General features: G+C 46.8%; 1 protein-coding gene across 1 annotated transcript in view; it reads right to left on the minus strand.

The window, feature by feature from the left end:
* The window catches only part of SPON1 (spondin 1, extracellular matrix protein), a 247,751-nt gene that overhangs the window by 10,934 nt on the left and 218,431 nt on the right, over positions 1–18,386 (minus strand). The window contains exons 5-8 of the mRNA XM_011999578.1: positions 13,373–13,437; positions 2,420–2,621; positions 1,346–1,486; positions 443–518 (exon numbers count right to left, since the gene is read on the minus strand). Coding sequence (XP_011854968.1) covers positions 443–518; positions 1,346–1,486; positions 2,420–2,621; positions 13,373–13,437 — 484 coding nt within the window. The remainder of the gene's footprint in view (positions 1–442; positions 519–1,345; positions 1,487–2,419; positions 2,622–13,372; positions 13,438–18,386) is intronic.

Genomic DNA, 18,386 nt, shown 5'->3' on the forward strand with positions numbered 1-18,386 from the left:
TGCAGGTTGTCTGGCTCCAGATCCCATAAGAAAACTTGAGCTTGAACCATTACTCTGTGCTCCCTCCTGACTGTAAGATCTGGGCCTTTCTTTGCTTGCTGGGAAAGTGAATGTATCCACACCTGCCTTATAGACTGGCCTGAGAATCGAAGCAGAGAGTAGTCTGAATCCTGCGAAGCCCATTCAAATGAGATTTACATGATTGTTTTAAAGGCCTGATGTTGTTGAGTATATATTCTGATGTCATATCTTCACCAATTCCCTTATGCTTTATGCCTAACCTTGGCCTTGTTTTTGATTATTTCTTGAGGAGAAATCCTCAGAGATAGGATTACCAAGTCAAAGCACATGGTTTATGGTTCTTAAAACAGGTTAGCAAATTGCTTTCTCAAAGGGTTATGTCAATTTATGTTGCCACCTGCAACAAAAGAAAATAACGTACCTTCATCTTTCTCCTCTGGAGCCAGGTCAGCTACAATATCATCGACATTGTCAGGTACAATATTGCATTGTTCCCCCTGCAAAAGGAATTTTACTTGGAGGGCTCACATAGCGAAAGAAGGGAATGTGTAGTGTGAAGATGAAAGAGGACTAAAATCTAATGCCCATTCTGTATACAAATCGTATGCCATGGCAAAGTTCTGGGCCAACATTTACAATCTGCCTGAGAAAGAAATGCCAAGAAAGCAGAAATGGCTAACCAGGGATGATAAATACATAACTTGGGTACCAGCACTCCCCAGTTCCTGGCCCATGGGAGACATTAGTAATCAATTATGGAACTCACAATGAAACCAATTTGCCTAGATCAGATTGTTCATTTGAGCACTGGGCCTCACTGCTGAGTTCATTTTGCTCATTTCTTTTTTTTTTTTTTCTTTTTTTGAGATGGAGTTTTGCTCTTGTCACCCAGGCTGGAGTGCAATGGCACAATCTCGGCTCACTGTAACCTCCACCTCCAGGGTTCAAGCGATTCTCCTGCCTCAGCCTCCCGAGTAGCTGGAATTACAGGCGCCTGCCACCAGGCCCAGTCAATTTTTGTATTTTTAGTAGAGATGTGGTTTCACCATGTTGGCCAGGCTGGTCTTGAATTCCTGACCTCAGGTGATCTGCCCACCTCGGCCTCCCAAAGGGCTGGGATTACAGGCATACGCCAACGCACCTGGCCTGCTTATTTTCATCTTATGAAATAATTTGCGTGTTAGAAACCCGGGGAGGCCCAGGAAGTCCATATCCTGAGGTGCTTTCTGCCAGGGACTCCATGATTCTAGAGCACAAAGGTGTGCAATCTCCCTGGCACTCCTGCCGGGAAGGGTCGATGCCAGAGTGGGCTCTAACCCCGTACCTTCCGTGCGATTCTCTCGATGACAACTCTGGCTACTTGAGTGATGGACCCACCCTCTGGGTCATAGAAAGGACTCTGAGGATGGTCCAGGCTGGTCAGGGGCCGGATTTTCTCCTGGGGAATGGTGGGCTTGTTGGGTGACTGCAAGAAAACATACAGAGGTAGAGAGTAAGAAATAAAATTGGGAAAACCCACAAAAGCCATTTGTTACATGGATCAGAGCAAAGTCCTTGATAGGAATTTGACAAGTGTAACTACTGTTTATATTTATGGAATTGTGTTCATGCCATATTACTGTGCTGGGAAATTTCTAGAACTGTATTTTATAATTCTTCCATATACATGGTAGGATTGTGCTCAGATGAAGAAGCCAAGTTTCAGAGAGGCTATCCAAGCTAGGAAATGGCTGAGCCAGGTTGGCCTGAATCCCAAAGTCTTTCTAATAGACCAGGCATTGGAAAACTTTTTTCTGTAGAGGGTCAGATGCTACATATTTTAGGCTTTGTGAACCATATTGTGTCTGTTGCTAATACTCAACTCAGCCGTGGTAGTAGGAAAACAGCCGCAGATAATATGTATTTGGAGGAGTGTAGCTGGCTTTGAAACCTTTATTGACAAATCACATGGTAGGGCAGATTTGTCTTCCAAACCATAGTTTGCAGATGTCTGTTCTTCTAGATTGTTCTCCCATTGGTTTTCTGATGGCTCCAGATTTCAATGCAATTGATCATATCAGAGAAATACGACATTCAGGACAGAATGCAAACTCCTTAGCCCAGCTGTCCAGAAACCTTCGCTCTTGCCATCGTGGTTTTGGAATGCTGTCCCCTGCTCACTTGGGAACTGCTCTTTAGCACTTCCCTCTCCATGCTCTCCTGGCCACTGCACAGACACTTCCCAGAGCCCACATCACACCACATGTGATGATGAGACCATGCTGGCCTCCCCAGCCAGACTGAAAGTTCACCTAGGACAGAGCCTGGGTCAGATCTCCTCTGTGTCCCTCAGGATGGGGCTGGGCAAGGAGAAGGTGCTAGGGAAGTTTGCCAGTCACCACTCCAGGCACACACACACCTCATAGGTCACCCCGCTGTCAGTGCCAGCATCCCAAGGAATCAGGTCTTGCACCACCTTCTGGACCCAGCCACATTCCTTGGTGCACAGATCTTCTGCAGATAAGCCTACATTCCAGTCGGGACTGGGGCCCATCATGGTCAGGAAGGACATTAAATGGCGAGTTCTGTCCACAGAAAATTCAGCTGAAGGTGCTGCTCTCCTGGAAATGAAATACAGAGACCATTATATTAGAGTTCTGGGGGTTGGTCCTCACTCTGAGGGAAATCTGCCTGGATTATGGATGAAGAATGAGAGGGACAGAGAGTATTCAGATTCGTGGTCTCCCACTGAACTCTGCCTTTGGCCATGACGGGTTTATACCCTTCTCTGTCCTGAGCCCATCCATTGAAGAAACGTGGAGAGGACCATATACTACCACCCTATCGAGTATTTCTTTTCTTTTCTTTTTTTTTTCCTTTCAGAGACAGAGTCTTGCTCTGTCACCCAGGCTGGAGTGCAGTGGTGTGATCATGGCTCACTGCCGCCTCAAACTTCTGGGCTCAAGTGATCCTTGCAACTCAACCTCCCATCAGAGGGGTCATCTCCCCCAACTTCCTGTTTCCATTGGCCTCAGAAGGCAGGCACTGTCCAGCTCCAGACTGTACCCATCGGCTCACAGCTGGGAAGCAGGGACCAGCTGTAGAGTCAGAGACCTTTGGCCAACACCCCCGGTTGCTGGGAGTAACATCCTGAGTCTAAGCTATCGGAGGCTGCTCTTCAACCTTTATCTCTTTGTGTCACTCAGATTCTCAGGAATGGCTGGGACCATGTGAGATACATGGCAGCAACCACTCAGAGTGGCTAGGCAGGAAAAAGTCACATTCACAGGGCACACAGTGGGTGGCAGTCCCATATTATTTCATTTTCCCCTCATCACCATCCTGTGGGGTTAGAATTATTATCCCGTCTCGTAGAGAGGCCATGAAAGTGAATAAGTGGTTAATGAACTAAGAGACACAGCTAGGAGGTGGCTGAGGCTTGAAGGCAGCTTGGCCTGACTCTGCACCCCCAGGCTGCTAATCATGGGGAATCCTTGGCCAGAGACCAACTGTTCTGTTCAGTCCAGCTGGCAGCTGCTCTGCCTCAGCTGTCTAGAAGTCCCTGTGCCTCTGTTGGGACCAGCTGCTTCTGGCTGCCCTCACCTGGTTCCAGAAAGCAATGACTGCAGACCCGACTAGGGCCTGGGGAACTGGGCCCCCCGGGCTCTGGTATCACCTCTTACAGCTGTGTGTCCTTGGGCAGATTACCAAGCCTTTCTGTGTCTCAGTGTCCAAATTTTTAAAATGATGATCGCATATGTCTACTCCAAAGGGTTCCTGTGAATTTCAAACGAGCTAGGTTGCAGACAGTACTTAGCCCAGTGCCTGGCCCTAGAACTCTTATCACCATTAGTGTTATTGAGAGAAGCACCATAGGGCCGTATGGAGATCAGAAAGGGGACAGGTGGGAAGAAAAGACTTCCTGAGTGGACTTTCCATTTTAGCCTGATGCCAGTCTAGGTTCTGGCACAGGAGTGGAGAAGAACCTGGCCTGAGCCCTGGCTTTGGCATCTGTCGACTGACAAGGTCCTCTTGCTGCCTCCCATGCACCCCCTCCCTTATCCCACCCTACATGCTACCTAAGAAGCTCCCTGGGCCCTGACAGGCAAGCCTAGCTGCAAGTTAGCTGCGGGTTCCACTTGTACTTGCATCTATTGGGCAAGCTCTTCAGTGATTGGAAAAGTGTGGTCCTTGGACCAGCAGCATCAGCAACCTCTAGGAACTTGAAGGAAATACAGATTCTTGAGCCCCACCCTAGATTTGCTGAATTAGAGACTTGGGGTAGGACCCAGCAATTTAATAATCCCTCCAGATTTTAATATACCTCAAGCTTGAGAATGCTGGGTCCATTCATCTTTCAAGCCTCAGATCATGTCACCTCTTCGAGCGGCCTTCCTGCCTGCCTTCGGCTGAGGCAAGTATACAGCGCCAGATTCCCACACTCTGCACAGGTCTTGCCTTCAGCTGAGGCAAGTACATAGCGCTGAATTTCCCACATTCTGTGCAGGTCTCTATAGCCAGACCCCAGGAATGCAATCACTTCCTCACTGTTTCCTCTCCCCAACTTAGACCAGGAGTTCCTTGAAGGAACTCTGTGTTTTATAGCTGCACCCCAGGACCTAGGTGTCCAGTGGGCCGACTGAACAAATATGCATATGATGACTTGAGCTCCTCCACCTCCTAGCTTTAGATCTTGGGCAAGTGGCTCACCCTCTTCAAATCTCAATATCTTCATCTAGCAATATATACCTGCAGTGTTGCTGTCAGGATCAAATGAGATGCTTTATTAGGAAGCCTTTATAAACTGCTAAAGTATTGCAATGACATCATCAGCTACTTAGGCACAATCAGGGGGTTTAATTTCCTTTTCCCACGTGTGCATTTTCTGGCATGTAGGTCAGTGATTTCAACAGCTTCTTTAAAGACCTGGTTCACACAAGGATTACAGTCTATGGAGGTGTGGCATTACCTCATGTAGGGACTCACAGGACAGGGGTCTTTTCTGCCTTCTAGTAACTGCGGAGCAGACAGCACTGGCACCTGGGTGCGGCTGCCCTCTGGGGGCATCCAGCTGTCCCCTGGGAGGCAGGTTTCCTCCTCCATTGTTACAGAGACTGACCGCTCCATCTACTGCCTTCCTGTCTTCCTAAGTATGTGATTTGAGGCCAGATTAATCATTCATGTCCTGTACCCCTGAGTGACTCTATTCACAATGGCAATCTAAGGGGACAAAAGCAGTTCTAATCCAGAGCTGTAGAAACTAAACCAACTGCCACCCTAACATACTGCCCTGAAACCTGCTCAGCCAATGGGTGTAACCATCTGGGACCAAGGCCTTGTGGAAATCATTCTCAGCAAAGGCATTTTGGCCCAATCTGTTGTATCCAAGTCTGTAGCCAAAGCGAGGTACCCTCTAGACCCTGGTAAATGTTTCAAGATGTGGGAAACATGGGGCAGCCAATTCCTGACCGTGAGGTCACATGGCTGATCACATGGTGACAGAGTAAATTTGAATCTATAAGGGCCTGAGAACAATTTTCTAGCATCTTCAGATATGCCCTGCAGCTGGAGAATCCCCCCCTGACCCCGTTTATGTAACACTTCCTGGAGGAGGTATTTCCTGACCTCTCCCCAAATTGCTTAGAACTCCTATTCTACCTCCCCATAGCATGCTGAACTCACTCTTGCTTTGGAATTTCTTGTTAACATCTCCCCATCAGGTTCCAAAAGAGTGAAAACCATTTCTGTCCTGTTCATCCTAATGTCCGGCTTAGAACTTCGCATGCCGTGGATTCTCTTCAAATGTTTGTTGAAGTAAATGAATTAATCTAAGAAATGAACATGGAGCTCTTGTATTTCCTTTGACCTTCAAATTTAATTAAACATCACTTCAAAGTATTTATTCTAAAATAAAAATGAAATGAATAAGAATCTGTATGAGTTTTCCTTAGAAAATGCTAGATAGGACTGAAGTGCTTTAATTTGTTCAAACTGTCATAAAAATTTGTATTTATGCTTTTGTATATGCCATGTCTTCCAATACATGACACTTTGTTAATCTGGTTTCATCTTCCTATCTGGGACTCAGACTTGTATCCGTGCTCTAGCAAAGACAGTTGATCTAGCTATACCATATCCCAGAGTATATGATAAAGCATGATAGACAAAATAGCGTGATATTCAGATAAGATAGAAATATAAATCAGCAACACAGATAGGGGATCCCAGAAACTACATATAAGGACTATACAGAACAGGCTTTTCAAATTAGGGGTCAAGAAAAGATTGTGCAACAAGTGGGGTTGGGATAAGTTAACTGTAGCAAAAAAAATACTGGATTCACATTTAATATACCACACAAGAAAAAAACAAAAAAAACCAGACTCAGAGTCAGATAGAAAATAACCAGATCATGGAAAAAAATAAAGCTTTCAGATCTATTAGAGAAATATTAATTTTTTCAACTTTGAAACAATACAAGCAATAATAAAGAAAGGAATTATCCATCAATGAAAAACATCTGTAAAATGAAAACGGCAGTACTGAATTGGAGAGAAAAATGACATGCTGGCAAAAAATGTCTCCACTGAGTGTGACTGACAAAGTGTTAATATCTATACTATGTACAGAGCTAATCCAAATATGTAGAAAAAGATCCCACTAGATAAAGTTATGAACAGACAATTCACATTAGATATGAAGACCCAGAGAAATGTTTCCTCTTTCTACATTTGGAGAGGCAGTATGGTGTGGAGGGAAGAACCCAGGGCACTGGTGACAGTCAGAGCTGGATTCGAATCAGCTGTTTATTTCATAGCTATGTGATGGGGGCCTCCACCTCACCTTTCATTGCAGTTACTACACTGCCAAATGGGAGCATCATCATCCTGCCCCAAGGTTTTATTGTGAGAAAATTGCTTATCATTGTGAGGGACACATAACAGGGCTTGGTACAGGTTGATTTCCTTCTCATTCAACTTTTCCGAACAAAATGTTCCAAAACACCATAAAAGAAAAGAGGTAAGAAAGGATTTTGAAACTGCTTCCAGAGACTTACAATCCCCTCCTAAATTACAGATCCACACCAATGAGACTCAGGAGGGTTTCCTAAACCACTCATGCTGTGTTCTGTCTCTCAACCTGTGTTTTCAAAAATCTGAATTTTCAGAGTTGCAAAAACTCAATCTGGCCACGAGAGGGCGCCCAAGTCATTCTCTAGGCTGAAGTCCTGCAGGGGTGTGTGTGGAGAAAGGTTTGAGGGAGGTTCCTGTAGCGTTGGAAAACGCTGTGTTTGTAACCAGGAGGCATCTAGGACTCCAGGTCCATCTGGACGCTTAGATCTACCACCGGCTCCTCTGTCCAAGGCCCATCTTCCTTTAGCATCCCGAGGACATCGATGGACCTGTGCAGCTGTTGCAGGAGGCAGGGAGAGCCCTGATCTTCCAGCCCTGATTTAAGAGAAAGATGTCTCTGGCCTCCCGGGGGAAGGTGGCTTTGGATTTCTGGAGAAGGCGACCATGTCTCTGCTCCACTGGCCTCACAAACACGACCTTTGTCTAATCAACGTTAATCTGGCAGAGTGCCTGGAAATAATTTAAGGTGATGACAGTGGTTTGCAGGATTCATTATAAGAAAGGAAATAAAAGTTATTTGTAAAAGTTCCAGTGATTCTTAGTATTCAAGATGCAATTGCAGGAACTGAATGATGGACATTCAGAATTGATTTGTAGGAAATCTGGGCATTTTCTACTTAGGCGCCAGAGGAACTAGGGGAGGATGTGGGTTTTGTTCAGAGTTTGCCTTTCCTGTCTCTACCTGCACCCTGGGCTGTCGGAGCCACAGCTTGATTTATTGAGCTAAACAAGTCAGCAGCTAATTTGCTCATTCATGGCTGTCCTTTGAGAAGTGGTCCTGGGGATGAAGTGGTCCTGGGGATAAAGATGCAGATCATTGAAAAACAAGTCAGTTTCAACGGGCAGGACCTTGCAAAGTAGGTCACCCTGGCTTTCCACTGGGCCGAGGGAGGCTGGAATCCCATTAACCTCAATCAGGCAGGCTCAGCAAAGAGGGGCAGGGCTGTTTCTGCAAAACAAAACTTGGCTGCATGTAGGCTTCCTAATTTGACTTCCTAATGAGATTTGGAAGAGGAAAGGGGGGACTGGGGTATGCGAAAATCAAAGGAAAATTCCTTTCCCTTAACAAGCCGGTAGCATTGAGTGCAGAGGTTTTAGGTGTTTGGGAGGTCTAAGTGTTTGCCATCAATTAATTTTGTTCTACTGGGGCCTCAGGAAGTCTGAGGGGTAGGTGAAATGTGGGAAGCTGTCCCAAAATATTCATTTCAGTTTTTCAGAAAGTCTCTCCCATCTTAAAAAAGAAAAAGAAAATGCTCTTTGACTCTTTCATCCCCTTGGAGCCAGGTTCTCTTCTTTCATAGCAAACTTCACAGAAGAGTCGTCTGTACTGGCTGACTCTGTAACCTCATGCTCTGTTCACAGTTCACCCGCTCTGGGCTGTTTTTCCCCCTCATCACTCAACAGAAAGGATTCTCCAAAAGTCACTGATGACCTTCCTGTCGATAAACCCAAAGGGCTTCCTGCAGCCCTGATCTTTCTTGTTTTCTCGGCTGCACTGGGCACAGTCGACCACCCGCCTCAAACACTTTCTTCCCCTGGATTTCTCCATACCAAGCTTCCTTATCGATTTCTTTGCTGCTCCTTTGCTGCGTCCTTTGCAGGCAAGATTCCTCAACGTTCAATAGTAGAGATCTTTGGAACTCAGTCCTAAGCCCTTGATTCCTATTCTTATGCCCTTGGCATTGATTGTCTCCCATTCCTTGAGGACTCCCAATTTTAGATCTCAGCGCAGAATTCTTGCCGTGAGTTCCAGAGCTATCTAGGCAACCGTATACTTAACACCTCTAATTGGAAATCTTGAATACATCTTAACAACATACATTTAGAACTGATCCCATGATCTTTCCCACTGAACTTCATCTAACGTTTTCAGCCTTATAAGTGGCTTCACCAACTCCTTTGTTATGCCAGCCAGACACATGGGAAACATCTTGACTGCTCTTTCTCCGCCTCCTTATTCCACCTATTGCCACAGCCCGTCGATTTTACCTCCTACGCGTCTCGCACATCTCTGTACCTCTCTCCTTTTCCGCCACCACCACCATCCTAGTGAAGTCACAGTTAATTCTCTCTGGTTTTCTGTGGTAGCCCCCCTCACTGGGCTCGCCACATCTACCCTTTCGCACAGGCGCCAGTGTTGCTATTGCTTTCTATTTTTTAGTGCAAATATGATCATGTCATCCTTGTGCTTAAAACCCTTCAATGATTTACCATTATTATGATTTGAGAGAGGGTCTCGCTCTGTCACCCAAACTGGAGTGCATGGCTCATTGCAGCCTCAACCTCCTTGGCTAAAGTGATCCTCCTGCCTCAGCCTCCCAGGTAGCTGAGACCACAGGCACATGCCACTATGCCTGGCAAATTTTTTAAACTTTTTATAGAGATGGGGGTCTTGCTTTGTTGCCCAGGCTGTTCTCAAACTCCTGGGCTCGAGTTAGCCTCCTGCCTCCACCTCCCAAAGTGTTAAGATTACAGGTGTGAGCCACTGCCCCTGGTCTTACTCATTACTTTTAATGCAAAAATTCAAATAAAAAATTTCAAATGTTACATGGCTTGGCCTCACACCGAACTCATCTTTGATTTCTGGATCTAGTTAGACTAAAGCCTTTCAGTGCCTTAGACATACTCTACTCCCTCCTTATACAGGGCCTTTGCACATGATGGTCTCTCCAGATTTTCTAGAATGTTCTCCCCTTTTCTTCTTTGCTTAGTTAACTCCTACTGCTTCCTTAGATCTTAGCTTCATTGCGTTTTTAGGGGGAAGCTATCTCTAACCCCCAGGCACTCTCATGGCACTTTATGTCTTTCCTTCATAGATGTGTCACATTTATTTGTGTGATCATTTAGTAAATATCTCTCCCCACTGAATTGTAATCTCCATAAGGAACTGTGCTGTGCTTACCACAGTTGCCCTAAGCACCTTTCACAGGACTTTTTTTGGGGGACCCTCCTATCAAGGATGTTTCAATCTTCCTTGATAGGATACAGGGTAAGTGAAAGTCAGATTTTGTTTGTTTTGGGGTAGGTGTGAGATCATTTGGTGTGGTCACATTGTTAATTTCATGCCAATCAGAAGGCTCATTAGCAGGTATATATGTCTTCATTAATTTAAACAAAGGAATATGAATGAATTGTTACTTAATTGGAAGGATGTTGTTATAGTGAAAAGCACAGGCATTAGAATCAGCCGGGTACTGTTGGCATTCTATATCCACCCTTGGTGTCATATGACCTCTGAGTCTCAGTAGTTTGGTCATTGGTAAAATGGACATTGCAATACCTACCTCATGGTTATTAGGATTAAAAGGGATAATAAAGGTCAGTGCCTACTTGGACCCAAGGAGATGCTGAAAGTAAAAGGACTGCTCTCTCTTTCCTCTCTCCCTCCCTTCCTATCTCTTTCCTGAATGTGCTTTGATTTGTAGTTTACATCTTCCTAAGCCCAGGCTCCTCAAGAGAAAACCGGCAGAAAGATTCCTTAACGGTACAAAAATTGGTACCCACAAACTCTCCCCACCCCTACCTTCCTTTGATCCCCTCCCCACTTAGAGGACCAGAAGTGAGGGGTTCTTTACACATAGGTTCTGGGAGCCGAGGAACTGGGAGAATCTGAGGAGACAGCAGAGTAAGGATATTCAGGGTGACTCGACTGGTAACTGACGTTAATTATGCAAAGGGCACTGAGGGCTTTTGTGAATTCACATCGTTGTTTTTTGGTAGGACAGGTATGAGATGGGCAAAGGTGCATCTGCCAGGAGAGCGCCTTGGGCAGGCCCTCCCTCGTGTTGCTTCTCTTGGAGGGCAAGGCATTTCCTGGGCTGGGTGGGTTTTTTCCTGCCCTGGTGTGAGCTTCCTTAGGGAGGATCCAGAGCAAGGCTTAGAGCTCACGGCAGGCTAGAAAAGGCCTCCATGCAGCCAGCTGGGGTGCCCTGGGCCAGCTGTCTGAGTGTTGGTCTCTTTTTCCCTCCTCAGGCCTCCACTCAGAGCCTCAGCTCCACCCAAACCTGGGCCAGTCCTGACCAGCGCAAGGAACACCTTTCAGGGGCAGCCCCATGTCCCTCCTGCACACAGCAGGAGGGGGATCTGCCCCTGCTCTGGGGCTCCAGAGCCACTCCTCACCGTAACATTTATCCCCTTGGAGTTTACAAGGCTGCCATGATGATGTTATACTTTATATATTCAGGTTATATGGTGCTGCCTGGACTTGTGCAAAGGGAAGACCTGGAGTGGCACAACTTTGTCTGTTGTCTGTCTCCCCTCGGGCTGAGTGTTCCAGAGAGCTAGGACTGCGTGTGCAGGGCTGGCGCACAGTAGGGGATGGGCCATTAGTTTGCCGAATGGTTAAATGAGCAGGTTTCAGGTGCCTCACCATAGTTTCTGTGTTCCCAGCCAGTCAGCTATGAGCACTCCTCCTCCCTCACCCCCGCTGCCCTATCCTGGGGCATCTTCCTTTTGAATGTCCAGCACTTTCCTCCCTTCCTATCCTATGGATTTTGCCTTTTCTCCCACTGAGCAGTGTCTCCCACATTGCTCATGTTGTTGCTGTCTTCAATATCGGTGTTAATGGATGTAGACTACTCCCTAGAGGGGCTGGCCAAAGCTTCTTCATAAACCATCTTCTTGGGGTCAGTCAGGAGCTTCTTCTGCTCCAGGCCTTGCATCTTTAAAGGATAAGCAGAATCAAGGCTTGTTCAAGGACCTGCCCAGGATTCAGGGTGGCCTGCATGAGGTGCAGTGTGGGGAGGCCAGGAGATGAACCCTGACGTGTGTTTCGCCCACCTGTGCACACTAAACTAAGGAGTGTGGACTTGATCTTGACACTAAGCGAGGTCACAGAGGGATGAAGAAGGAGAGGACACAACAGATTTGGATAATTTTTTGTTGTTGTTGAGACAGAGTCTTACTCCCATCACCTAGGCTGGAGTACAGTGGTGCGATCATGGCTCCCTGCTGCTTGACTCCCTGGGCCCAGGTGATGCTCCTACTTCAGCCTCCTGAGTAGGTGGGACTATAGGGCATGTGCCACCATGCCCAGCTAGTTTTCTGTATTTTTAGTAGAAGCAGGGTTTTGCCATGTTACCCAGGCTGGCCGGAGGATTTGGATTTTTTTTTTTTTTTTTTTTTGAGACGAATTCTCATGCTGTCACCAGGCTGGAGTGCAGTGGTGCAATCTTGGCTCGCTGCAACCTCCGATTCCCTGGTTCAAGCGATTCTCCTGCCTCAGCCTCCCGAGTAGCTGGGATTACAGACATGCGCCACCATACCCAGCTAATTTTTATTTTTTTAGTAGAGACTGGCTTTCACCATGTTGGCCAGGATGGTCTCAATCTCCTGACCTCGTGATCCGCCCGCCTTGGCTTCCTAAAATGCTGGGATTACAGCGTGAGCCACTGCGCCCGGCCAAGATTTGGATTCTTAAAAGATCGCTCTAGTAACTGTGGATGAGGAATTGGACTGAGGGAGACTACAGCAAAGGAAAGAGGTGACGTGGTGCAGGTGAGAAAGGGTGATGGCTGGAAGGAAGGGGAGGAGAACAGCCAAGTAAGGACTGATTTGTGAGCTGCTCAGAAGGCAGAATCCACAGGGCTTTGAGACTCACTGTACTTTCAATATTTCTCCACATGGAGAACAGCAGGTTTGTTGAAGGTGATGGGACCCATCTGGGACATGATGAGTTTAAGGTCCAGGTGGACCATTCATGGAGAGGTGTCCAAAAACCTGACGGATATACCACTGTATCTATCTATCCATCCATTTGGCAGGAGGTAGTTTTGGAGACTGTCAGCATATGCCTAGTCACCTGACTCAAGGGCAGATAAAATCTCTATGGGATAGAGGAGACAGAAAAGAAATGGGACCGAGAATGGAACCCAGGGTAAATCTGACTTTCCACACGTCAGACTGGCTAAGCGTGAGTATAACCTGTATGCTCTGAGGGTGAGGGCATGTTCGGTCTGTTGTAGCTGAGAACATTGGTGAATACAGAACAGTTAATCCTCACATCTGAGTTGGGTCCACTGTGGTATCAAGGCCATTGGGGGAAAACAGAGCCTGAGCCTGCATCCTTGAGAAGATAGGGCAGGTGTGATGCTCTGCACCTAGAAAGCATCTTGCCTGCTTGTTAACGGAGAAGTATTGCTAATTTTAACAGCATAGCTGGTATGTGGTGGCCATTAGGTAGGTGGCCTTGAGAAGGGGCTAGGATAAGACAGGCCAGGCGAGGGACTTGTGTTACTTACACGTTGAGAGGCTGCCAGGCTGGCCACTGGGCTTTGGCTTTGATGACGGTGAGGACCTCATCACTCTGCAAAAAAGGACCACAAATATTTAGTGAACAGAGCAGGGCTCATGGGAACAACAGGGCTTTGAGCTGGTGACACCGTTCACCCCACTCCCTCACCTGCTGTTGGAACTCTTCCTGCCTGGGTTTAGAGTCACTTTTCTCTGGGATGGGGCAATCCTGGGGCCTCAGTGATACCAGGAGAGGGGACTGAGTGTCTAGGTATGTCCTGGACACTGAAGGGCCACTGAGTCACACCTTTGGTTTCCAGCTCAGCCCATCCCTTCCCCACTAGAGCAGAGATCTGGCCTGGATTCTGCTGTGGTTGGCCAGACTCCCATGTCATGTCCATTCCAGAGGGCAGAGCCATGCTCTGTGTCCAGACACTGAGTGGGGCCTGCTCCAGGCCAGCTGGGTCAGCAGAAGCTGCAATGTGGCTGACACCTGGCCCCGAGGACTGTCCCCCCAAGGCCTGTCCTGCTGGTGAGACCCATGGCTGGATCAGACTCCCCTGGACGAGGAGGCCAGCACAAAGCTGAGGCCCCACACCCGTGGTGCTCCTCAGGTTCTCTGGCTCTGTTTTGCTTTGGATGATGAATAAAGCATGATAAAGTTATTTTAGGGATAACTGGGGAACTCGAAGTAATTTTTTGAGGAATAATTTGATAATTAACATTTTGAAGGAAAGCATTGAATGGTCATCATAGGGCAAAAATCAGAACTTTGTTGATCTTGCTTAACTTTGAGGTTTGGTTGGGATTTTGTTTTCAATTACCCACTGCGGGTGAGGGGTGCCATGATCTTTGCAAGGCTGGAGGCCTCCACAGGCCGAAGTTCAGCTTTGGTGGGGAGCTTTCCCCAGAGTAGAGTCAGCTGGCCCTGTATTACCCCTTTCCCTGGCCCGGGCCCAGCAGTGCTCAGACACAATAGTCCATTGTGTGTGGAAAACTCCAGAATGTCACCAGCTGGGGAAGGAAGGGCTTTGTTGCCAACTGAACAGATCCCTGAGTTCCAGGGGAAGAGACTTGCTTGGCTGGCTCATGGCGACAAGGCTACAGTCCTTAGAGTCCTGCCTGGCAGCAGGTGCCTAGAATATAGTTAGGATACATTGTGACCTTCTCCCTGGTTGGGTACCTTGCTCAGAAAATCCCACAGCCCCATGGAGACTGGAAGGAAGGAGGACAGTGCCGTCTCTGAGGCTCAGGCCCAGAGGTTATAAAATGCTTTCTGGTCTAGTGCTTCCCATTTACCATGCAGGAAAGGGGCTGTTGGGTGGTGGTGGTGCAGAGGAAGGCGGCTTAGCCAGACCCAGTGTGGTCTGGGCTCCTACAGACAGTCCTGGGCGAGGAGAAGGGCCCACAAAGACAGGCCAGCAGCGGTGAGCCACCCAGGAAGCTTGCAGCCTCCACCTAGGCTCAGGCTCCCTGGGGTGCCCTCTTTGCATTAGATGAAAAATATCTTCGGATGCACAGACACCCCAACATTCATACGTCTGCAGGCAAAGCATTTCCCAACAGAGCAGTTACATTTCTCATGCAAAATATATTTATTTGTTTACAGTGTATCCCTTCTTCCCTCCTAAGAAATACCTGTTGAATGACCGAGAAGTTGTTTATCCTGAAGTCACATATAGAACACAACTTATCTGTCTCCTGAGTGCCAGCTCTGTATCTCCCCAGACCTGGTTTTCCTCCAGTCATCTCATATGCCTCATGGCTGAGCCCTTCCTCTGACCTCAGAGTCCTGCTCCTCCTCCAGCAGCCCGGCCTGGGTTGAAGGCACAGCTCAGGCGTGCCTGAGCTGGATGCCAAACACCACCAGCTCCCTTCACCCCCGACACCAGTCAGGTTGAGGCCTCCAGTGTTCACCTCCTTCCACAGTCTCCCCTCTGGCCACACTGTCTCCAGTATCTTCTTGCTTCCCCCAGTTCATCCTCTACTTGCTGCAAATCTGACCATATCTGTCTCCTGCCAAAACCCTTCAAAGGCTCCTGGTAGTTTCCATGACAATTTCTTACTTCCTGAGTTTTGCTTACGTGGCCCTCATCATCCAGTTCTGCTCTACTTTTTTTCTTTGATTTTTAATTCCAGAATAATACACACATTGTGGAAAACTTTAGCATCACAGAAACTCACGACGTAAATGTTGAACACAGTCTACTTCAACAGCGACCCTGCCTTCTGTCTCCTTCTCCCTTTCCAGAATATTACAGCGTGGTGTGTTATCTTTCCAAATCTTCTACGATGCACATGTAAGGATGTGTGTGTGTGTGTGCATGCATTATATTTAGCTTTCCCGCCAAATTTGTGTCATACTGAATATCTTGTTCTGTACCATGACTTTAAAATATTTCCTTAATGTCATATCACAGGAAACTCTCCATCAGTATATACTATATACTATATATACTATGTATCTTATCTCTCTTTTTTGATTTTTAAAGTGTTAGATATCTTCAAATTATGGCAAGCCAGGTCAAGACTTATAAAAAGGGAATCGGAGATACTGTCTGATGACCATCCCTTTGCTCTTGAAGAAATATTTCACTAGAAAATAAAATCAATGTGAGTGGAGTGAAAGTGGCTGCCAAGGTAGCTGGCCCTGCAGATTCACCTCGCTTTACAGTTAAATTTTGGTTTACAGGTCCAGCTAAGATAGTGATTTTGCTTTTGTAGTATATAACTCTACACACACACACACACACACACATACACAAACACACACACACACACACACACACACAATTGCTTCTTGGCCTTTTGGCCAAGATCAAATGTACAACTCCACAAATACAGTTGGGACCCTACATTACCATTTATTTATGGTGATGAAAACTCCATTTAGATCTATGGAGGCTCCAAGGATGGTGGGTCCATGTGTGTGGGCATGACAGCTTCCTGCTGTGAATCTTTTCATCTAGTGGTTACACAACATCTGCATGGTCAACAGCTTATTTTTCTCTTTTTTGGTGATCATTTGAGTTAAATGAAATAGAAAGCAGGAGCATTCTACCACACTTATTTAAAAAGCTACATATTTTTGTTGAAGCAGCAAGTTATCTGGTAGAACTTAACTTCTACAGGATCAGAGAGAATCTTCGTCATTTATGGCCATATCTCCATGCCCACGGCTGCTCAGTAGATTGTTGAAAAAGCAAAGTCACACCATTCTCTTTGATGTATGCAGACAGTTATGTAGCAGGGGATATTCTCTAACTTATTCCACTGGCACCATTAGTAAATATTTAGTTGTTTTCACAAATGATGCTGTGATGAAGACTCATGTACATATTTATTTGCTCATACATCCAAGGATTCCTGTGTCATTGAGTCAAAGGAGTGATCAAAACATGAAGCAAATTTAAAATTGTAGTCGGCCCTACCAAAGCCGTCCAAATGTCTGTACTAATTTCTACTCCCAGCAAGGATGTGTATGTGCCCATGTTCTCAATTTAGGGCACACAAGATACTTTTCATCATTTTTAATGTTTACGAATCCAGAAGGCAGGAAAGTCACGTAGTTGAGAAGCATACGCTCTCGCATCATACCTGAGGTCATATGCTGATGGTACCATTTACTAGCTCTGTATTTTTGTTTTGTTTTTGAGACAGGGTCTCATTTTGTCACCCAGGTTGTAGTGCAGTGGCACGATATCAGCTCACTGCAGGCTCAGCCTCCCGGGCTCAAGCAATCCTCCCACCTCAGCCTCCTGAGTAGCCAGGACTGCAGGTGTGCACCACCACCCATGGCTAATTTTTGTATTTTTGTAGAGATGGGGTTTCACCACATTGCCCAGGTTGGTCTTGAACTCCTGAGCTCAAGTGATCTGCCTGCCTCGGCCTCCCAAAGCGCTAGGACTATAGGTGTGAGCCACCGTGACCTGCCAAGCCCTGTGTTTTTTGGCAAGCCTCGTGACTCTCTTAGTTTTCTCATCTGTGAAATAGGGTAAAAAGAGGATCTTCTGCATGGGGTTGTTAGGGGGACTAAATGACAACTCATGTAATGTGCCAGTGAAGTGCCTGGCACATAGCAGGTACTCCATCAATATTACTCATCATTCTGATTCTTTCTTACATTCAGGCCAAGTTGGTATCAGAATTGACTTCTGCTGCCTGAGTACAGAGACTGGAGCACACAGTTGCAGGTACAAACCCACAAAGCCTCAGGAGAACTTCCCTCCATTGAAAGCCAAGCTCTGCGTCTCAGGGAGCATATGATGGAAGGCTTATGTAGCTTGGATGGGGGCACTGGGGCCCTGGGCATTTCATATTCTGAAGAACGAAGGACTTAAATTCAGAGTAAGCAACCCACACTTCAGACTTAAATGAAAAGCTTATTTTAACAAGTCTCTAAGGCACAGACAGGAACTTTCAAGAATCCTTAGAGCCCCTCTCAGCTCCCACAGGACCCTTTTCAAACAAAGTGTTTCAGGGCATCCACAGTTCATGCTTCGTTAGGATGATGCCAATTAAAATAGGAAAAAACCCAAAGATACTACAGGCCACTCATAGTCATCTTCCATTTTGCTTTTGTAAGCATACTGTGGGGCTATAACAGCTGTACTTGTACCTCACAGTTACTGGTACCAAATGGGAACAGCACATCCCCTAACAGGCCATGGGCTGAGGTCAGGTCTGGAGGAAGTGGGTTCATGTGGAATGAAAACAGATCTGGAACAGATCTGTTCTGGAGGCAGCAATTACATCAGTACCAGGAGGTAAACAGGGTGGTCTGAGCAGAACAGACAGTAAGGCTGTGAGTCTAGGGTCAGGGCTGGTGTCTGAACCAGTCTTACCCCACGCCGTCCCTCCTCCGCACTCCAGAGCCAGCACCCAATGAGGGAGAGCTCCGAGCATCTCAACTGTGCCCATAGCAGAAGGCCAGAGTCTGTCACCTCCCCCTGTCCCTTTCTTCCTAACTTTTTGACTTTGTCTTCCAGTCCCGAACCACAAGCCATTTCCTCATCCTAAACA

The sequence above is a fragment of the Mandrillus leucophaeus genome, unplaced genomic scaffold, assembly GCF_000951045.1.
Source record: "Mandrillus leucophaeus isolate KB7577 unplaced genomic scaffold, Mleu.le_1.0 Scaffold599, whole genome shotgun sequence".
NCBI lineage: Eukaryota > Metazoa > Chordata > Mammalia > Primates > Cercopithecidae > Mandrillus > Mandrillus leucophaeus.